The sequence below is a fragment of the Chenopodium album genome, chromosome 3 (assembly GCF_948465745.1).
Source record: "Chenopodium album chromosome 3, dcCheAlbu1.1, whole genome shotgun sequence".
Lineage (NCBI taxonomy): Eukaryota > Viridiplantae > Streptophyta > Magnoliopsida > Caryophyllales > Amaranthaceae > Chenopodium > Chenopodium album.
In genome coordinates this window covers 16,606,451-16,622,702 of record NC_137836.1, presented here as the reverse complement: position 1 = coordinate 16,622,702, position 16,252 = coordinate 16,606,451, and the positions used below count along the sequence as shown (strand labels likewise).

At 34.3% G+C, this 16,252-nt stretch overlaps 1 protein-coding gene across 1 annotated transcript; it reads right to left on the bottom strand.

The window, feature by feature from the left end:
- Positions 1 to 1,311: 1,311 nt before the first annotated feature.
- Positions 1,312 to 13,271, bottom strand: LOC145623866 (bifunctional cytosolic FAD synthase/FAD diphosphatase-like). The gene is made up of 17 exons (XM_081676751.1): positions 12,947 to 13,271; positions 12,715 to 12,822; positions 12,549 to 12,594; positions 12,299 to 12,468; positions 12,092 to 12,209; positions 11,888 to 11,970; positions 11,636 to 11,695; positions 11,192 to 11,443; positions 8,558 to 8,654; positions 6,656 to 6,706; positions 6,451 to 6,531; positions 6,299 to 6,370; positions 4,618 to 4,680; positions 3,281 to 3,433; positions 2,098 to 2,155; positions 1,962 to 2,014; positions 1,312 to 1,862 (listed from the first exon to the last, which is right to left on the bottom strand). Exons 2-17 carry the CDS (start codon positions 12,813 to 12,815, stop codon positions 1,785 to 1,787), a joined length of 1,536 nt encoding a protein of 511 aa, XP_081532877.1. The 5' UTR covers positions 12,816 to 12,822; positions 12,947 to 13,271; the 3' UTR covers positions 1,312 to 1,784.
- Positions 13,272 to 16,252: the final 2,981 nt, after the last annotated feature.

The window sequence follows — 16,252 nt, the reverse complement described above, 5'->3', positions numbered from 1 at the left end:
TTCCTTTGCCTTTTCATTTATCTGTTTGAGTTTTAAAATAGGAAAAATGGAAAAGAAAAATCCAACCTTTCAACTTTTTCTTTACAAAAATCCAACATTTTGATTATTCCTCAAAAATCCAACCTTTATACCCCTCCTTCTCCAACAGATCAATTTTACCTATAACCTGATAAACAGGTTAAAAAAGTTTTTTTTTTATTTTTTATTTTTTTATTTTTTGCATTTTCCCTTTTCACTCCTATTCTTTCTCACTCCTCTCACCTCAACCACCAACCCCACCTCCGTCACTACCAACCCCACCTCTGTCACCACCACTCAACACCGCAGAAATCGCCGATTTCTACCAACCCTCGACGACAACGAAGACAGCGATGAACAGAGGATGGGGTGGACTTGGATAGTGCGATGAGGAGAGCAATTGAGGAAGATGAAAATCGCGAAATGCCCCGTTGTCGCGTCGGAGAATGCAGTGAGAGTGATGGAAGGTGGTGGCTGTGCGTTAGTAGTTGCGGGGCTGATTAGGGCAGATCGAGCGTGGGAGATGGGTTTTTGGTGGTTTTGCGTGGGAGGGATGGTTTTGGGGAAGGGGGTTCGCGCTGGTTGCCGAGGAAGAGGGAAGGGGATGGCGGTGGGGGAGAGGGGTCGGTGCAGCGCTAGGGGAGGGGGATCTGGGCGCGGCCGGCGCCGGGGGTTGGGAGGAAGGTTGCGCTGGTGGTGCTGGTGGCTGGTGGAGGAGATGAGTGAGTTTTTTTTAAAAAAATTTTGGAGTGGCTGGGCGTGTGTGTTGGTGGCTGTGCAGTTGGGTTCCGGTGGCGGTGGGTTGGGGTGGTCAGGGAAGGGAGAGGGTGGGGCTGGTTTTCTTATTTTTTTTTCTTTTTCTTTTAATTATTTTTCTTTTTTAATAATTAAAAAAATAATTAACCTATTAATAGCTGACACGTGGAATATGACTTACAAAAATGGGTCATCAACAGGTAATGGACCTGTTGGAGAAAGAGGGGTATAAAGGTTGGATTTTTGAAGAATAATCAAAATGTTGGATTTTTGTAAAGAAAAAGTTAAAAGGTTGGATTTTTCTTTTCCATTTTTCCTTTAAAATATTCACAATTCTTTGATTTATAGTAATTAGTGTTATGTAATTTAAACAATATTGCAAAAAAAAAAGAAAAAAAAAACACACACACGTCATGTGAGATGTCATTATAATCATCTCACAAAATAATACTACGTACTTTGTATTATAATATCCTTTTTAATGATTTGTACTATTGAGAATTAAAGATATTACATACAAGTATTTGATAAGTAAAATCACTACGCCAAACAAATACTGCAACGATTTCATATAAAAGCCTCCTCTCAGTTGAAAATATGCAAGTAGTTCAGTTTCTGCAATATAGTTGGCATTCTAATCACTGTATAATTAATTTACTTCTCATAATAGCACAATAATCAATCAGATGCTGCTTTCTGGGGTTTTCTGGCTGCCCAAAAAATTTATAATATTGAAAAACTATAAATAAAGGTACATTGTTTTCTATACTTGTAAAGTTGTAATAATGTAATTATAGCCTTTTCACCTTCTTAGCCTTTTCACCTTCTTAGCCCTATTCTTGTCATGAAAGAGGAATCAGCTTTTTCTCAACATTGATTCCGCTACCACGATCACTGTAGTTAGAAGAAGAGAAGCAGCTGATCCGACTGCCAAAATTTGATATTCGGACAGCAAACTAACAATGAAAGAATTCTGACCCCTGAGGAATTTGATGATTCGTGTCCTAACTCTAAATAGTTTCAGAAATTGTCCCTGCGGGAAACTTCTGCACAAGTGCCTTAGTTGCTAACTGCACTTTCCCTTGGTCCTAAACATAAATTAAAAGCATGTCAATAGCAGTCACAACCACTTCGCTTTTATGCTTCATCAGAAGTCTAAAAATCACAAAAGTTCTTATTCAAATTACCTTTCCTTCCAGCGTAATCACAAGAGGTCCACGTCTGGACTTCCGATAACACCCTTTTTACATAATATACAAAAAAATATGTTCAGATAGTGATAGAAAACAATGATTTCCCAATATAGTGTAACAGAATTTTTACCAATAAACAAATCAGGAAACTCAATACGCATTGCTGATAATGGCTGAGCAACTTCTACCTGCATATAATGTTTGGCAAATAGTCAGAATCAAATACTTTCTGAAGATAATAAGATCTAGTTAAGCTCTGAAGAGCTCTTTACTTAAGCTTCTGTCTTAAAAAGTTAACACTGGTGCTGATCATGCTAGTAAAAATTGTTTTGTGAAGTATTTTACTTTGAGAGCTTGGGATGCCAAGCTAATTTAAGAATATAATTATCTGTATTAGCATAAGGCCTCACATAGTCATATATGCACCTTTGCAAGTGTAAAACATAAAGAAATGATTACATTCGCAAACCTACGCAACAATCATTATATGCACCCAGGAGCATGATTCACATCATGCCCCCCCCCCCCAACCTACACTTGGAAGTAATAAAAGCATATAAAATTAGAAGAGAACGCATCTCAGCTTCATTCATATAAATCCATACAGTTTATATAATAAAGAGCATACAGTTCATACCAAAAGAACATACAGTAGTAATAAAAGGATATGCAAGTGTAATAAAAAGAACATAAATCTGGAGCATCTGTTACTCATTTCTCAAACAGTAGAAAAATCAGTCTATGTTTTTTGGGATTGCGCCAACATCCTTTTTTTTTTAAATGAGCACCTAGCAAAAATTATAACAGAGGGGATTGCTCCTTGTAACAGCAAAAAAGATTAAATATAAGCCCAATTCCACCGAATTTCACCCACTAATTTTGAAAAACCCCCGTTACATGAGCCCACAAAGAAGCTTAAGTTATCCCACTCTCTTATAGCGGTTCCAGTGCAGGGCCAATATCACGTGCATTTGCTTCTTATTAGTCAAACAGTGGAACATCAGTCTACACTTCCAATAATACATAAACAATCTCCATAACTTGCAGGACCAACAACATGCACATCAAACCCCCCTTCCCCAACACACACACACACACAGAGAAGCCCCATGCAGAGAGGCCCATAGGGGAGGGGGTAATATTAAGGTAAGCTATGATAATTTCTAGAATGGCAGATGCTGCCAAGCAAGAAGAAAATATGAAGTAGTGAAAGTGTGCGGACAGAAGACGTTAACTACAGAGAGCAAAGAGATTTCTAGCACAGGAAATTACTCCCAAAAAGTAAGAGGAAGTGAGAAATTCTTTACACATACATCTGAAAGAGTAGTTGACAGATACTTTGAAGAAAAAGGCTTTGTCAACATAAGGAGCCCACTAGAGGCTGAAAGCTCAATCAAGCAATCCCATTCTTTGTCCAGCTCTGCTAGATTTGTTGCCATGAGAATTATAACATTCTGACACTTCATCTGCAAATAAAATCCACCAGAAGTTTATTTCACAGTTCACACAATCACACCCCCTTAACCAACCTTTAGCTTGGCAAACAAGAAATACTTAGACAACATAGTTCAACAGGAAACACCAAAAAGGGTATTCACTGGACATAGTGACATATTGCCGACAGACATTACTAGACAGAATTCAGCTAAAAAAGTTGAATTCCATGGATCATTAACTTATCTCTGGTGATTTTAAACTTGCATGTCAATTGGAAAACAAAAGGTATCTTATTAGCAGTGGTTATTACTAATCTTTGGTTGAGTAATAAAAGAATCATATATGGGCAAGAAACTGACTAGCTTATATGCATTGGTTCATGTACTTTCTATTTATATACTGGATAGTATCAAATTTCAGTTCATTGTCAAATATTCCTTCTGTCCCCATGAATGTTTACTTGCAGAACCCAGGTTCGAACTGACAGGGCTCAAAGTGTAGCTTCCACCTTCACAAGGCAGTGCAACTAGATTCTCCGAGTTTTATGCACACTTCAGGTAATATTTAAAAAGCAAATGGCAGCCTTTTTTGAGGGGGCGAAGAGCAATTAGGTAACTAATATTTGTTGTAATTTTGTTGCAGCTGATTTGGGTCAGATGGAAAGCTTATTATGAAAATGCAATTAACATTCACCATCATTTTAGGGTCTGTTCTGATTTACTGAACTGAGCTGAGTTGAGTTGAGTTGAATTGTTTATGAGAGAAGGAAATTAGGAACTGAACTCATTTGAATTAAACTGAACTGAAATTAAGCTGAAGAGAACATCCTTAGTCAGGTTTGGTTCATATCAAGTCAATCTTAAATTGTGAAAAAATCAAGTTACCTATTTCAGACACTTCAGGTTAAATTCAAGTAAGATCTTATTGTCTGGTACATGTCATCCTTACCATCCCTAGACAATTACTAAGTTCAACTACAAACAAAAATGTAAACAGCTAGAAAATCAGTACAGAACTTCACAATATCCAAGTTTGTTTTTGTGGACATGCCAAGAAATTCTTTTCCCTAAACAGTCAAATTTGACAAGAAATGAAAATGGAAGAAAGTCTTTTTTTTTATTTAATATAATATCATTCATTGTTGCAGAATGCAAGATTGGGGATCTTTGTGGGACTGTGTGAGAAAATAAACACAGTGTTTTTAGTCATATACCAATGGCACAGGAAGCTTCTCATGATGCAACAGTTCGGTGATGCCCTCTGGTAGTTGTGCCATCTGAAGAAATAAAATTATGCATGTGAGATGATGCGAAAGCATACAGAACCAGAACATATTAATATGTACTTCCTCTGTTCTGTTAATATTGCAACAAGGAGGAAATTACGCATCCCAAAACGCATTTTATATGCTAAATATCTATAATTGTGTAAGAGTATAAATTATAAAAAGTTGATATTGTGAAAGTATTATATGAGACGAATCCAACAAGATCCCACTTGACTATATTTTGCTTAACATATAACTCATATTATATGGTCAAACAAGAGTGATGAATAGTGCAAAAAGTCCATTGTTGCAACATTAATATAACGGAGGAAGTATCTAATAAGGTAGCACTTACAGAACCGCTGAACACTCTTACATCCTAACTCTGCTATTCAAAAAATGGAAATAGAAACTAGATATACTCCCTCACACATCTCAGGAAATGAAAGCAAAAAGCTCTACATAGACAGCAGTAAAAGACAATTGTAAACAAAGACCTACAGATAATATCTTGTTGAGTAACCTATTTTCAGGCCAACAACAAGAAAGATACCTGACTTAAACTCTTCAACCACCCTCAGACCAGTTATTCTTATTTCTAGAATAGATCTACGCAATACACCTTATTCATTGGATCAACTAACTTCATTCCCAACTTATTTTTAAGATTTCTGCTAATTCATTCAGGCTCTCTCCCTCCAAAATAGCACCACCATTCTCAAGTGCTCTAAGATAAAACCAGAACAAGCTAAGTTGAAAATTAGGGTTTGCAAAAGTCAAAATTAGTCAAACATCGAAGTGCAAATAGCCACTAATAAAAACAGAGCTTTGCAAGAATTTTTACATTTCAAAACTGTTGTTCTCTCTGTAAACCTATATTAAATTGTTTTAACCAGTCGCTTCTTTAAAATTATACATAGTATATGTAAATTAAAGAAGCTACAAAGAATAATGGAGAAACTTGGATATTAGGTACCAACAATAGAGCATCTCATCTAAGCTATCTGATGACTAACATCTACTACCTCCGTTTTTTTTTTTTTTTTTTTTCCAGTTGACACGTTTTGACTTTAGCATTATTCACTCACTCCCCTTTGACCGTGCTTTGTGCTTTATACGTAATGAAAAATCTAGCCATGTGGGGTCTTATTTGGTTCATCACGATATATAATTTCAAAATATCAACTTTTCATAATTTTTGTTTGTCGGTAATTAAAGATATTAATGGTTGAAGTTGTGCATTGGCAAACATGACTAAAGAAACGTGTCAACTAAAAAAACGGAGGAAGTACTAAAGAACAATGATATTGTGCAATATAATAGAGTGCAATAAATTAGAATAACATTGACCCTCGCCCAAACCAGAGCAACCACATCTTGTCACTTCAGTGCCGCCAAAAGTGAAAGCTATCAGGCTTCCATCTTTCCACAGTATCTGACCTTTACCTAAACCATGCCTCTAAATAAGATTCAAATCCCAATATTAGATCTTACTCTTTTAGCTATAGTATAGAAAATAGATGATAACTTCTAAAAAGTATACACCCCTTAAAAGCGTTTGTACACAAACATATGCGTTTGTGTGCAAGAGTAGATAGAGAGAGAGAGGATGTTCATAATTATTAACCTCGTTTTTGTCACCAGTTGACTGATAACCCACTATGCTTGTCAGGTATTCTTCAAATTCTTCATCAGGTGCCTAAATTAAAGACAGATGAATGAGAGTTTGATAAATAGGCTACCAATTAAAAAAAGTAAAACTCAAGTGACACAACTCACCAAACGGACACCAAATGATTTTGCGATGCCGGAAAGAGTAGCATCTGAATGTAACGGACCAATTCCACCATAGATAAATACCTAGAAGAAATTTTCAGTTTCTTTTAGTACACAATATAAGGCTCTAAAAGTAGATGTTAATACCCACAAATAATTGTAGCAGTACTGATCAACACTAGAAAACTCCAAGAACAATAAAATTTACCATATCACTGGTAGATTTTTGTCGTTCAACAGTTTCAGCAACAGAATCTATCTGCGTGTCAATTCAAAAATAAGAATGATTAAAATTAATTACGTAAACATAAAACACAAAAAGAATTAAAGTAAAACCCAGACTAACATTTAAAATTAAGGATTAGCAACCATTGCTTTGTAGCTTATAAACAACATTAGAACTAGATGAAATCTATTAACTATTCAACTATTTTGTGAGGACTTGTAGTCCTCAACAGGAAAACATAACTATGAATGAACCCAATTCCTATCAATTTCCCCAGTCAAACAATTCTTGAATGTCCCGGCCGCTTTAGCCCACAATGGCGCTATTTCTATCCATCAAAAAAGCAAGTGATACGTTCAAATTAACCATATTCATACGTTTATGGTTTACCTTGTATGCCCAGATTAATATGCACCCTCCTTGCTATGTCACTTTTCAAACTTTTAACAATTGACAGCAAAATTTTCATCCAAAAGACCTTTTTTTGAAATGAAAAGTTGAAGTTGATAAGCTTTCATGGTTTTTCGTTCCAGATAACATATTTTAATATGCTTTATTTTTTTATCATCACCATTTCCCACCAAAAAAAAATGTCAACAACCTAGTTTCCTCCCCTTTCCTTTTTTGCAGTCATTTCTTCCACTCCTTCCCACCTTATTCTTCTTATGAAATCCGAAAAAACTGCATTCCATGTACAGAAAAAAAAAAAAAAAAAAAAAAAGGCAGCAGGATATTCATACAAAATGTCAAAGAAATTATCTTATATGACACTTTATGTTGTAAGATGATTTCCAGCATTGATTAGAACATCAACATACAACCTTTTTTTTTTTTTTTTTGGCCTTTTTACCCAAAATTTGCATTCATCATGAAATTCATTCCTTAATTATCTAAGATTCATTTTCACCCAAATGATCTTTCTTCCTTTTCCCCTTGAGTTAAAAAAAATAAATAAAATAAAAATAAAAATAAAAACCTTTCTTCTTTCCTTCTAATAAAACTTACCCTATTTTCTTATCAGCGATAGGTTTTCATAATTTTTTCATATGCTGCCAAAATGCTCCATCTTTATCTAACTTAACCATCAGGTTTTGATCAGGTGGACTTCAGCATGGAAAGACCTTCAATCACTAACTTTTACTGATGTAGGTTTTTTTCATGTTGGCCGGTTGGGTATACAGGGCCAGGGGTTGTTTAAGGGCTAGAGCTAAACACAGAAATTTCTGGAGATTGGGAGGAATTGTTTATTGGTTTTGCTTTAAACTTCATTCTTTGCAAACTATAATGAGGGAAATGCAAATTCAAATCCCAATATTAGAGGCTTGTTTATGAGGGAGAGGAACATTCATTCATATTTGAATAAGGAGTGAGAAAGGAAGGTGGCTTCAGAGAAAAGACAAATTGCTAGGGTGAGCAAATTGGAAATTACAGTTTAATTAAGTAAACATAGCGTTGGACTTCAGCCAAAGGTTTAATCATTTGTTCAAAGCACAAACTTTGTACAAAATAAGAATGGAAATGGAGGAATTGGGCTCACAGGAGAGAGATGAGGAGAAGTCAAATCAAAAGAGGGAAGTGGAAAGGAATATAAAGAAGGGGGAACTAGGCGCCAAAAAGGAAGGAAAATGTTGGGAACATGTTTTCTTAAAACTTATTTCAGTTGTCAATTGAACTTGGATGACCCTCATAAAGACTTATTTTGTTTTCCTTTATTTCAACATATTTTCTTAAATTTATCTAAGCTGAACTTAGAACCTTATTTACACTTATTTTCTCTTTGAACAAGTGGAAATAAGGTGAGCACACAGGGCCTTGATCTCTAAACCCAAAATCAAGAAATCTGTTCTTGCCAATCAAAATAGAAACTAGGGATTGGTTCCTTACATCACTTTGGAGGACATCGAATTGCGTCACTGTCCAACCAATGGAATGAAGTTTTTTGCACAATGATGGTCCCACAAGATCCTCAACCTTGCCAAGCCTGCACTATCAGATAATTGACATTGGAATCTCAAATATTAAAAATTTTGATGCCCGAACATAGAGGTTAATAAGAAATATATTACATAGAGTCACTATTTTATTGACAGCCAAGTCACTTAATAGCAACTTGCTTGAGTCATAAGTTAACTCTCTGCTGCTTACCTGCAATTGGTCAGACACTCATACTGTTTTAATATATTAAAATTAGGCTCATTAAGTAAAACTCAGTTTTAAAAAGTAAAAATATTAGTAACCGCTTACAACAAATTGTATCAGTATAAATCAAAAATTGATCTAACCAGAGAAAATTAGTTTCAATCGACAAATTCTGTTTCAATCAGGAAATATAGGTTTATCAATATAAAATCAGTTATATCAGTAAAAATCAGCTGAGGGGAATGGGGGGATAAGTTTGCTATGAAACATCCGTCACAAACACAAGAACATAGTAAAACTGTAAAACATCCAAAAGTTGAGCTACAGTTTTTTCACTTCGCCTTGACAACTTGCTTTTTTGATTGGGGATGCTTCAAATATACTGTCCTAGATAGGTACCATTACTCTTTGCAATCAATGTATAGCTCAATCAAACATGATAAAACTGATTATTTTAGCATTTCCTAACATGCATGATTTGTCAACAAGAAAAGTCTAGGTAAAATAAAGGAGTACTCAATTTTCGCCAAACAAACAAAATATGATCACATACATACAATTCTCTGGACCCAATAAACAACAAAACAATATGAAAGAACATGAGGAAAAAAAAAAGAAGAAGAAGAAGAAGAAGAAACCAATAATTTATGATAAAACACAGATAGGTCAATTACAAAACTAGATAGTTAAGGTTAACTTACCAATCAAGCCCATATTCCAACTACTTTGGGTTGGCTAAATAGTTTACTGGAGTAAAAGCATTCAGTACTTAAGTAAAATGAAATCCAGTCATTTTTATCTAGTTCAACACTAGATGAATACTTAAGAATGAAAGCTTACCCTGACAGAAGAAAAAAAAAAAAAAAAAAAGCAAGTTTAATATTCAACTTAAGGTGCTAATTCTCTGATCATATGAGATGGAAGGAGATTCCAATAAATATATGAGTGTGTTCATGAAGGAATTTCCAAAAGATATTCTCTGAGTTATTTAAACTTGCCTTGCTAACACAACTGTGAGTAAAACCCATATTGGGCTTATCTTGTTGCCAATTTCATCTGGAAAACTAAGGTTCCCCACTTCCCCTTCGGGAGGGAACTTTTGTGTGGGCGCTAAGCACAATTCATAATAAATAGGATTAAGATAATGTTCCATTGGGAGATACTAGTATTCACAAGGAGACATTAGGGAATCTAGTTCACACGTCCTTCCCTATCAGACATTCAGATGGCTCTTTGAGATTTCCTCCTAATTCTTCTGTATTGCTTGCAAATACGCAATATAGGATGGAGGAGAGGAGGCAAGGAAAACAGGTTTGCTTTGGTGCCACGGATTTATGGTGCTTGGCGTAGTTGGCTAGAACACACTTTGCATATCTGTTTGTGAGCCACCTTAATATGTGATATTTTGTTGGATCTGGTAGCTTGACTGACTTCCTTTAGGGCTAAGGGCCTGGAATATATAACAGTTTTACACAATTTGGGTAATAAGAAGAATTGGATTAATTTATAATAGATGTTTTGGTTGATAACTAGCTTGCCTTCAGGGGTCATATGAAAAAAAATTACATACTGAAAGTTGTGCGCCTCAAGTTAGTCAATTCAAATGCACCTCTCTAGCACTTCACCTCTTGCGCTAAGTGCATCATAGCCTAAGCACATCTTTTCATACATAGCTATTAACACATTCTAATTTGATTAACTTTGGTAATTTATAGTTTAAAAAAATATTAGTCATGCGAGATCTTGCTGGATGCATCTCAGCATATACTTTCAAAAATAGCAACTTTTTATATTATTTTTACGTAATGATATTTAAAGTATTAATGGTAGAAGTAATTTGTTGGCAAGTGGGATGATAGAAATGGTGCAACTAAAAAATTCTACACACACAGGAACTAAATGCTGAAAAATCGCCAGAAAATATTATTATGGAAGAACTTCGTAAAATAGTTCCATTTTAACAATGATATTCTCATCAAATGATTGTGTGTGCGAGCGAGTGTGTGAGAGTGCGTATTCTTTTCTATGTCTAAGCAACCCTATTACAGATAGTAGTTGACCGCAAAGATGGCAGAAAGTAAAAAAGGCACATACAAACACACCAGATATGCAAACAGAAAATAAAGCAAACAATCGACATTTCACAGAAGGAAGTAAACAAAAGGTTATAATAAGTTTTACAAATGTTAAGCTTTAAAACAAATACTAGTAGTAGATAAAATTAAATATGAAGGTGATCTCTCGGTAAGAAGCAATGTAAAATAAGACACTGCCAAAGCATTACCAAGTAAATCAGGATAATAACAAAATAGAAACAAGCAAAATAACAGTCCAGAATCAGCGCACCTACAATTAAATAACGTAAAACAAAGGACTCACAGAATCTCATCCCCGACACCAATAACTGAAGCTGTTGGAATACAAGTTTGCAGTGATTCCACATCGGTTGTTCCATTGCTAAGAGAAATACTACTGTCAGCTACTTTAGATTTCCTTGTCCTCCCAGCTCTTTCCGATCTTCCATCTGCAAGCATGTACGCTGGCCTATATTCCACTTTACCACTAGTGGGATTACTAACAGACAGAAGACTATTTGGAACTGTGTCATATACACTTCCAATGGAAGTATAGCTGCCAGAGGAAATTTATGAAACAGTAAATATGTGCATGTTAGAACCCATACTGAATAAGGCATACGCATAGCAAAAATACGCAGGATGATGCTTATCCTACATTCCCACTACAATAACAATCTAGATATAGATATTTGACAAACAGCATCAACAAAAATGCACAAGGCTCAGTATAAGATGGGAATATTACCCTTGATCATAAAGGCTGCAGTAAGGTACTTTGGATGTTAGTAGGAACGCCCATACATCTCTGTGAAAGGTTTATCAGAAACATTAGATTTAAAGAACTCCAATGAAACAAAAAGACATTGCAAACATGCCAAAGACATTCTTACAAATTGACAACAAGACAATAGCATGTGGAAATTAATTCCCATTAAATTCACAGAAAATCCAAGAAACGATCTTTCGATATAAAGACAACAATAGAGTATTTTCAGACCTATAAGACCAATCTAAGATGGGGTTCACTCTCATAAATGGTGGCCATCCAGGAGAACTAGGAGAGAACTGCTCTTGGCCTACCTGCAACATGATATCGCATAATAAAACATCAATTTATCATCTTAGTGTGACCACCTATTTAGTGGAAATTCTGTATTACATAGCTATGTCAAATGTAGAAGCAATCACTATTATGTCATACCGCGGTAGGATCACCTATACGGACACCGAGAAAAATGGCTCTTATAGGCTTAGTCCTCAACAAACCCTCCAGACCAGATTTAAAATCCTGACGAAGGATGTCCAATTGCAAATTATAGCTGCTCAAACATCAGTAAAACTAATAAGATTTCTCACCAAAACCAAAATATAAATAGAAAGATATAAAAACTGTTGAAACTTTTCTTACATAGAAGCTGTTTCATATGTGAATGAATTTATTTCAGGGAAAGCACAAGGGCTCTCAAAATATATTGTCCTAATTGGAAATTTGGATTGATTACATCCAAGATCTTCATCATGCTTTACTTGCTCCAATTTATGGAGATAATATCCAGCTCTTAGAAGATGCAACAAAACCTGCAATTTATAGCATTGTTAACATCAACAATGGAAAGGTGAGATAATTGTTTTTCTCTGGTTTATAAGACAGAACATACAATTGAATCTTTTCCTCCATTGAAGCTGAAAGCAACCTCTTCAATGCTGTAATGGAGGGAAGTTAAGAATTCATACAACAAGAAAATCATAACAAAATACCATATAAAATTTCATGAAATCAGAAATCAAAAGTCCTAAAATGAAATTAAAAAAAAAAGGACATACTTGTAAAGAGCAAGAGCTCTCTGAATAACATAGACAGCGTTGTTATACTTAGTTTTCAACCTTTGATCATTGCAATCTCCAATTGCTTTATCGATCTCCATTCAATCACTGCAGAAACAAAAACCCAGAAAGATTAGATCATAACAATTGAAATATCAAATGGGGTTTGACTAAAAATTTCAATTTCAATAAAAAAAGTTATTGGGATTGAAAAAGTTTTGGTAAAACTCACAGAACAGAAGAGTCTAATTTCACAGCAGAAGCAGATTCAAAGTCAGATTTTAAGCAGAGATAAACAAAGGGGTGGAAAAAGAATAAGAAAATGTAAGAGAGTATTTTAATAGTTAAGAGAATTTCCAAGAAAAGAGTGCAAAATTGGGTAGAAAAACAGACAAAATGGGTTTAGGGAATGGAAGTATCATTCAGAATCCACAGGTTTTTTATCTTTTGCAATGCATTTGGATTTGGATTTGCATTTTGGGATTCACCTTTGGCCGTTTTCTCTATTTTTTCCCTTTTCTTGCTACTACTAGTTGATGCTACTTTCTCTTTTCTTTTTTTTTTAAAAAATAAAAATTAAAAAATAAAAATAAAAATAAAAATTGCATAGAGAAAGGCAAAACAGGACGTTAATTAGTACTCCGTATTAGATTGGAAATTTCTACGGCATACATTGAGTTGGCTTGAACTTGAATCAAACTGATTGAGTTAATTGCTACCTTTAAGAGCACTCTCACTAATGCTCATGAGGAGAAATACTCTCTAATCGAGAATAGAAGTTAGTCCCTTACTTGTAAGGAGAAAGGATTTTATTAAGAGATAACTCAAATATAAATGTCCACTAGATATGCAAAATGTTTCTTATTGAGTAAAAGTGTTATTGAAATCTCGATGGATTATTTGACTTAGTACATAGGACTAGTTTAGGAAACTGAACAAATAGCTTGTTTACTGAAAATTGATAGCCTCTTGAATAATGTTGAGAGATAAGTCGAATATGAATGTCCAATAGCCCCTCTATCTTATAATGCAATTTTAATCACCTTCGTCATTTAATTCACTAATGACCTCTTATCTTCCCCTACTCTCTAATACAAATACAATATTCATTACATTTTTTTTCACATCACCGAAGTTCTAATAAAAAAAAATAGAGAAATATCTCTCAAAGTTCTATATGAAACTTTGAATATAATAAAGATGATGATTGAAAAGGAAAAAATTGAGGCTGCAAAGAAAAAAGACTTGAATTTGTGTAGAAAATAGAGTTTCACATAATAATATTATGGAAATTTCATGGTCTACATTGCTTGCATGTCATTAGGCTAACAATATTCAAAAGCGTACTTTAAGAGAAATAGATTTGGTTAAGAAGAGCATTATATTTGATGTAAAAATATAAAAATCTAACAAGGGTTTAATATTTTGGTTATAAAATTTTTTTAAGCCAACTTTGTTTAAAATGTCAAAAGACAATTAATGAAATAAAGTTATTCAAATAGTTTGTGAGTTTTAAGTAAAAAATGATAACTTATGCATAACCGTCCATGCATAGAACGGGCTCAAAAGCTAGTTTACTTTGAACTATTAATTTTATTGAAGTTTACTAACATTCTATTCATGATGTGTTTACCAGGTTTCGCAATCATAGTTAGTAGATATAATTAGTTCTATTATATTTATGTCATGCTAGCATCATGTTTAAGGATGATTTTGATTATTTGTATTATGTTAGTATTAATAATTATTTAGTATCATGTTTAGGATGTGTTGATTTGTTTCCTAATATAATCGAGTTACTTCCAATATTATTATATTATATTTGCTTCTTTAGTTGTTATCACCAATTACATGTTTAATCAAGACTTGCAATTAAAATCATGCCTAATAAGATAAATTGGACAATTGGTTTAGGTTTCTAGTAAACATGTTGCTTGATCAAAGTGATCACAATCATTAGATTATGTGTGCATTAAATTTAACCAACTTATATTAATTAGTTTTTGTGCCTCTTGACTTTATGCAAATCTTATTTTGTTGAATTACCCTTTAAAAAAGTTTTTGAACGATATATCATAAGCCCAATTCCGATTTAAAACGAATGAGATATGAGTTAAACACTAATTAAACTTGGCCCAAAATTGACACCCTTGCACTCAAACATCTATATCTAAAAATCACCATCAATCATCAATTAATCAATCAATAACTATATACTAAAAGACACACCAACAATGATATCTGTCATTTTCTGATGTGTCCTTAGTATTTTTTTTAAAAAAAAAATTAATGGAAATTTTTTAAAAAGAAGTTATTTGTAAAATATAATTACTATATAAATAGCGATGATATATATATATATATATATATATATATATATATATATATATATATATATATATAACTCGTTTATCGAATTGATATTGTTTAAATTACTAATATTGTAAAGTATGAACTATATGTATATTATTGTATCGTAATTTAAACTATTGTTTTCATTATTACTATTGTAATTATTATTGAGATATCAATAATATAATATATACATTATCATTTTAAACGTGTTTCATATCACCTTTCGTTACATCCCTTTCCTAGTCTAGTTTCGGGTCAACTAGACTTTGTTTATTTTCGCCTTAACACTTTCATGACTAAATAGATTGAGATAGGCTTGTTTATTAGTTTCCTTATCCCATTCTTAAGCCTCAACTAATTATTCAATCAAGCCCGTTAGTGTAGCTTAACTTAGGGTTTGTATGAGAGCTAATTTAGCCCATTTTCTCCTCACTCTTCACGGTAGCCACAAGGCTTTACTACTGTACATATTCCACCTAAGTAACCCGCCATATTCACCTTCATTAAGCCTAATAAAACCTATTAATTTTCTTCCCAAACCCTTTCACTTCCTCTTCTCATTTCACGTACAAAGAAGGCCAAAATACATCAGTTTTTCCCCACCTAAAGATGCAACAACTCACTCCTCTTCTCTCCATACTTTTCTTGGGATTCAAGGTGGAAATCAAAGCCTAACTTGTTGTTATAATCTTGATATGTTTAGTTTATATAGTGTTTTATCCCCGTCCCGTGGTCGTTATTAGTAGTGTTTTTGGCTCTTTCGGGCCACTTTTATTACTAATTTGTGTGTTCCAGTGTTTTCGTAGTTTTAGTTGTATTTTACAGGAAATTGCACTCTTGGAGCATTTTCCCGGGCCTTATTGGATCGACTACGGAAGCTAGAAGGACACGACCACTTTTGGAGCCCAAGATCGGTGAGAGCCGGTGATTAAGGGCTCGGTAATTGGGATCACGAGGCATTTGAACCATGTATTCGAGACCCGAGAGGAAATATGAATTGGGCCGAGAAATCTAGCCCAATCGAAGTCCAAGCCTCGAAGAAGAAGACCGGGCCCGATCGGGCAAGCATACGCCCGATCGGGCGGATGCGCGCAAGGGCACTCTCAAGGGAGAGGCGCGCCCGATCGGGTGAGCGTAGGCTCGATCGGGCGCGGCACATCAGTTTAGGCGTTGTGAAAAAGGC

Coding starts and splice junctions, on each gene's coding strand:
- LOC145623866 (XM_081676751.1), bottom strand. CDS start 12,815: ATGGAGATCGATAAAGCAATTGGAGATTGCAATGATCAAAGGTTGAAA. Junction 12,210..12,298: donor ACATATGAAACAGCTTCTAT/GTAAGAAAAGTT, acceptor ATGTTTGAGCAG/CTATAATTTGCAATTGGACA. Junction 11,971..12,091: donor GTATAGGTGATCCTACCGCG/GTATGACATAAT, acceptor ATCATGTTGCAG/GTAGGCCAAGAGCAGTTCTC.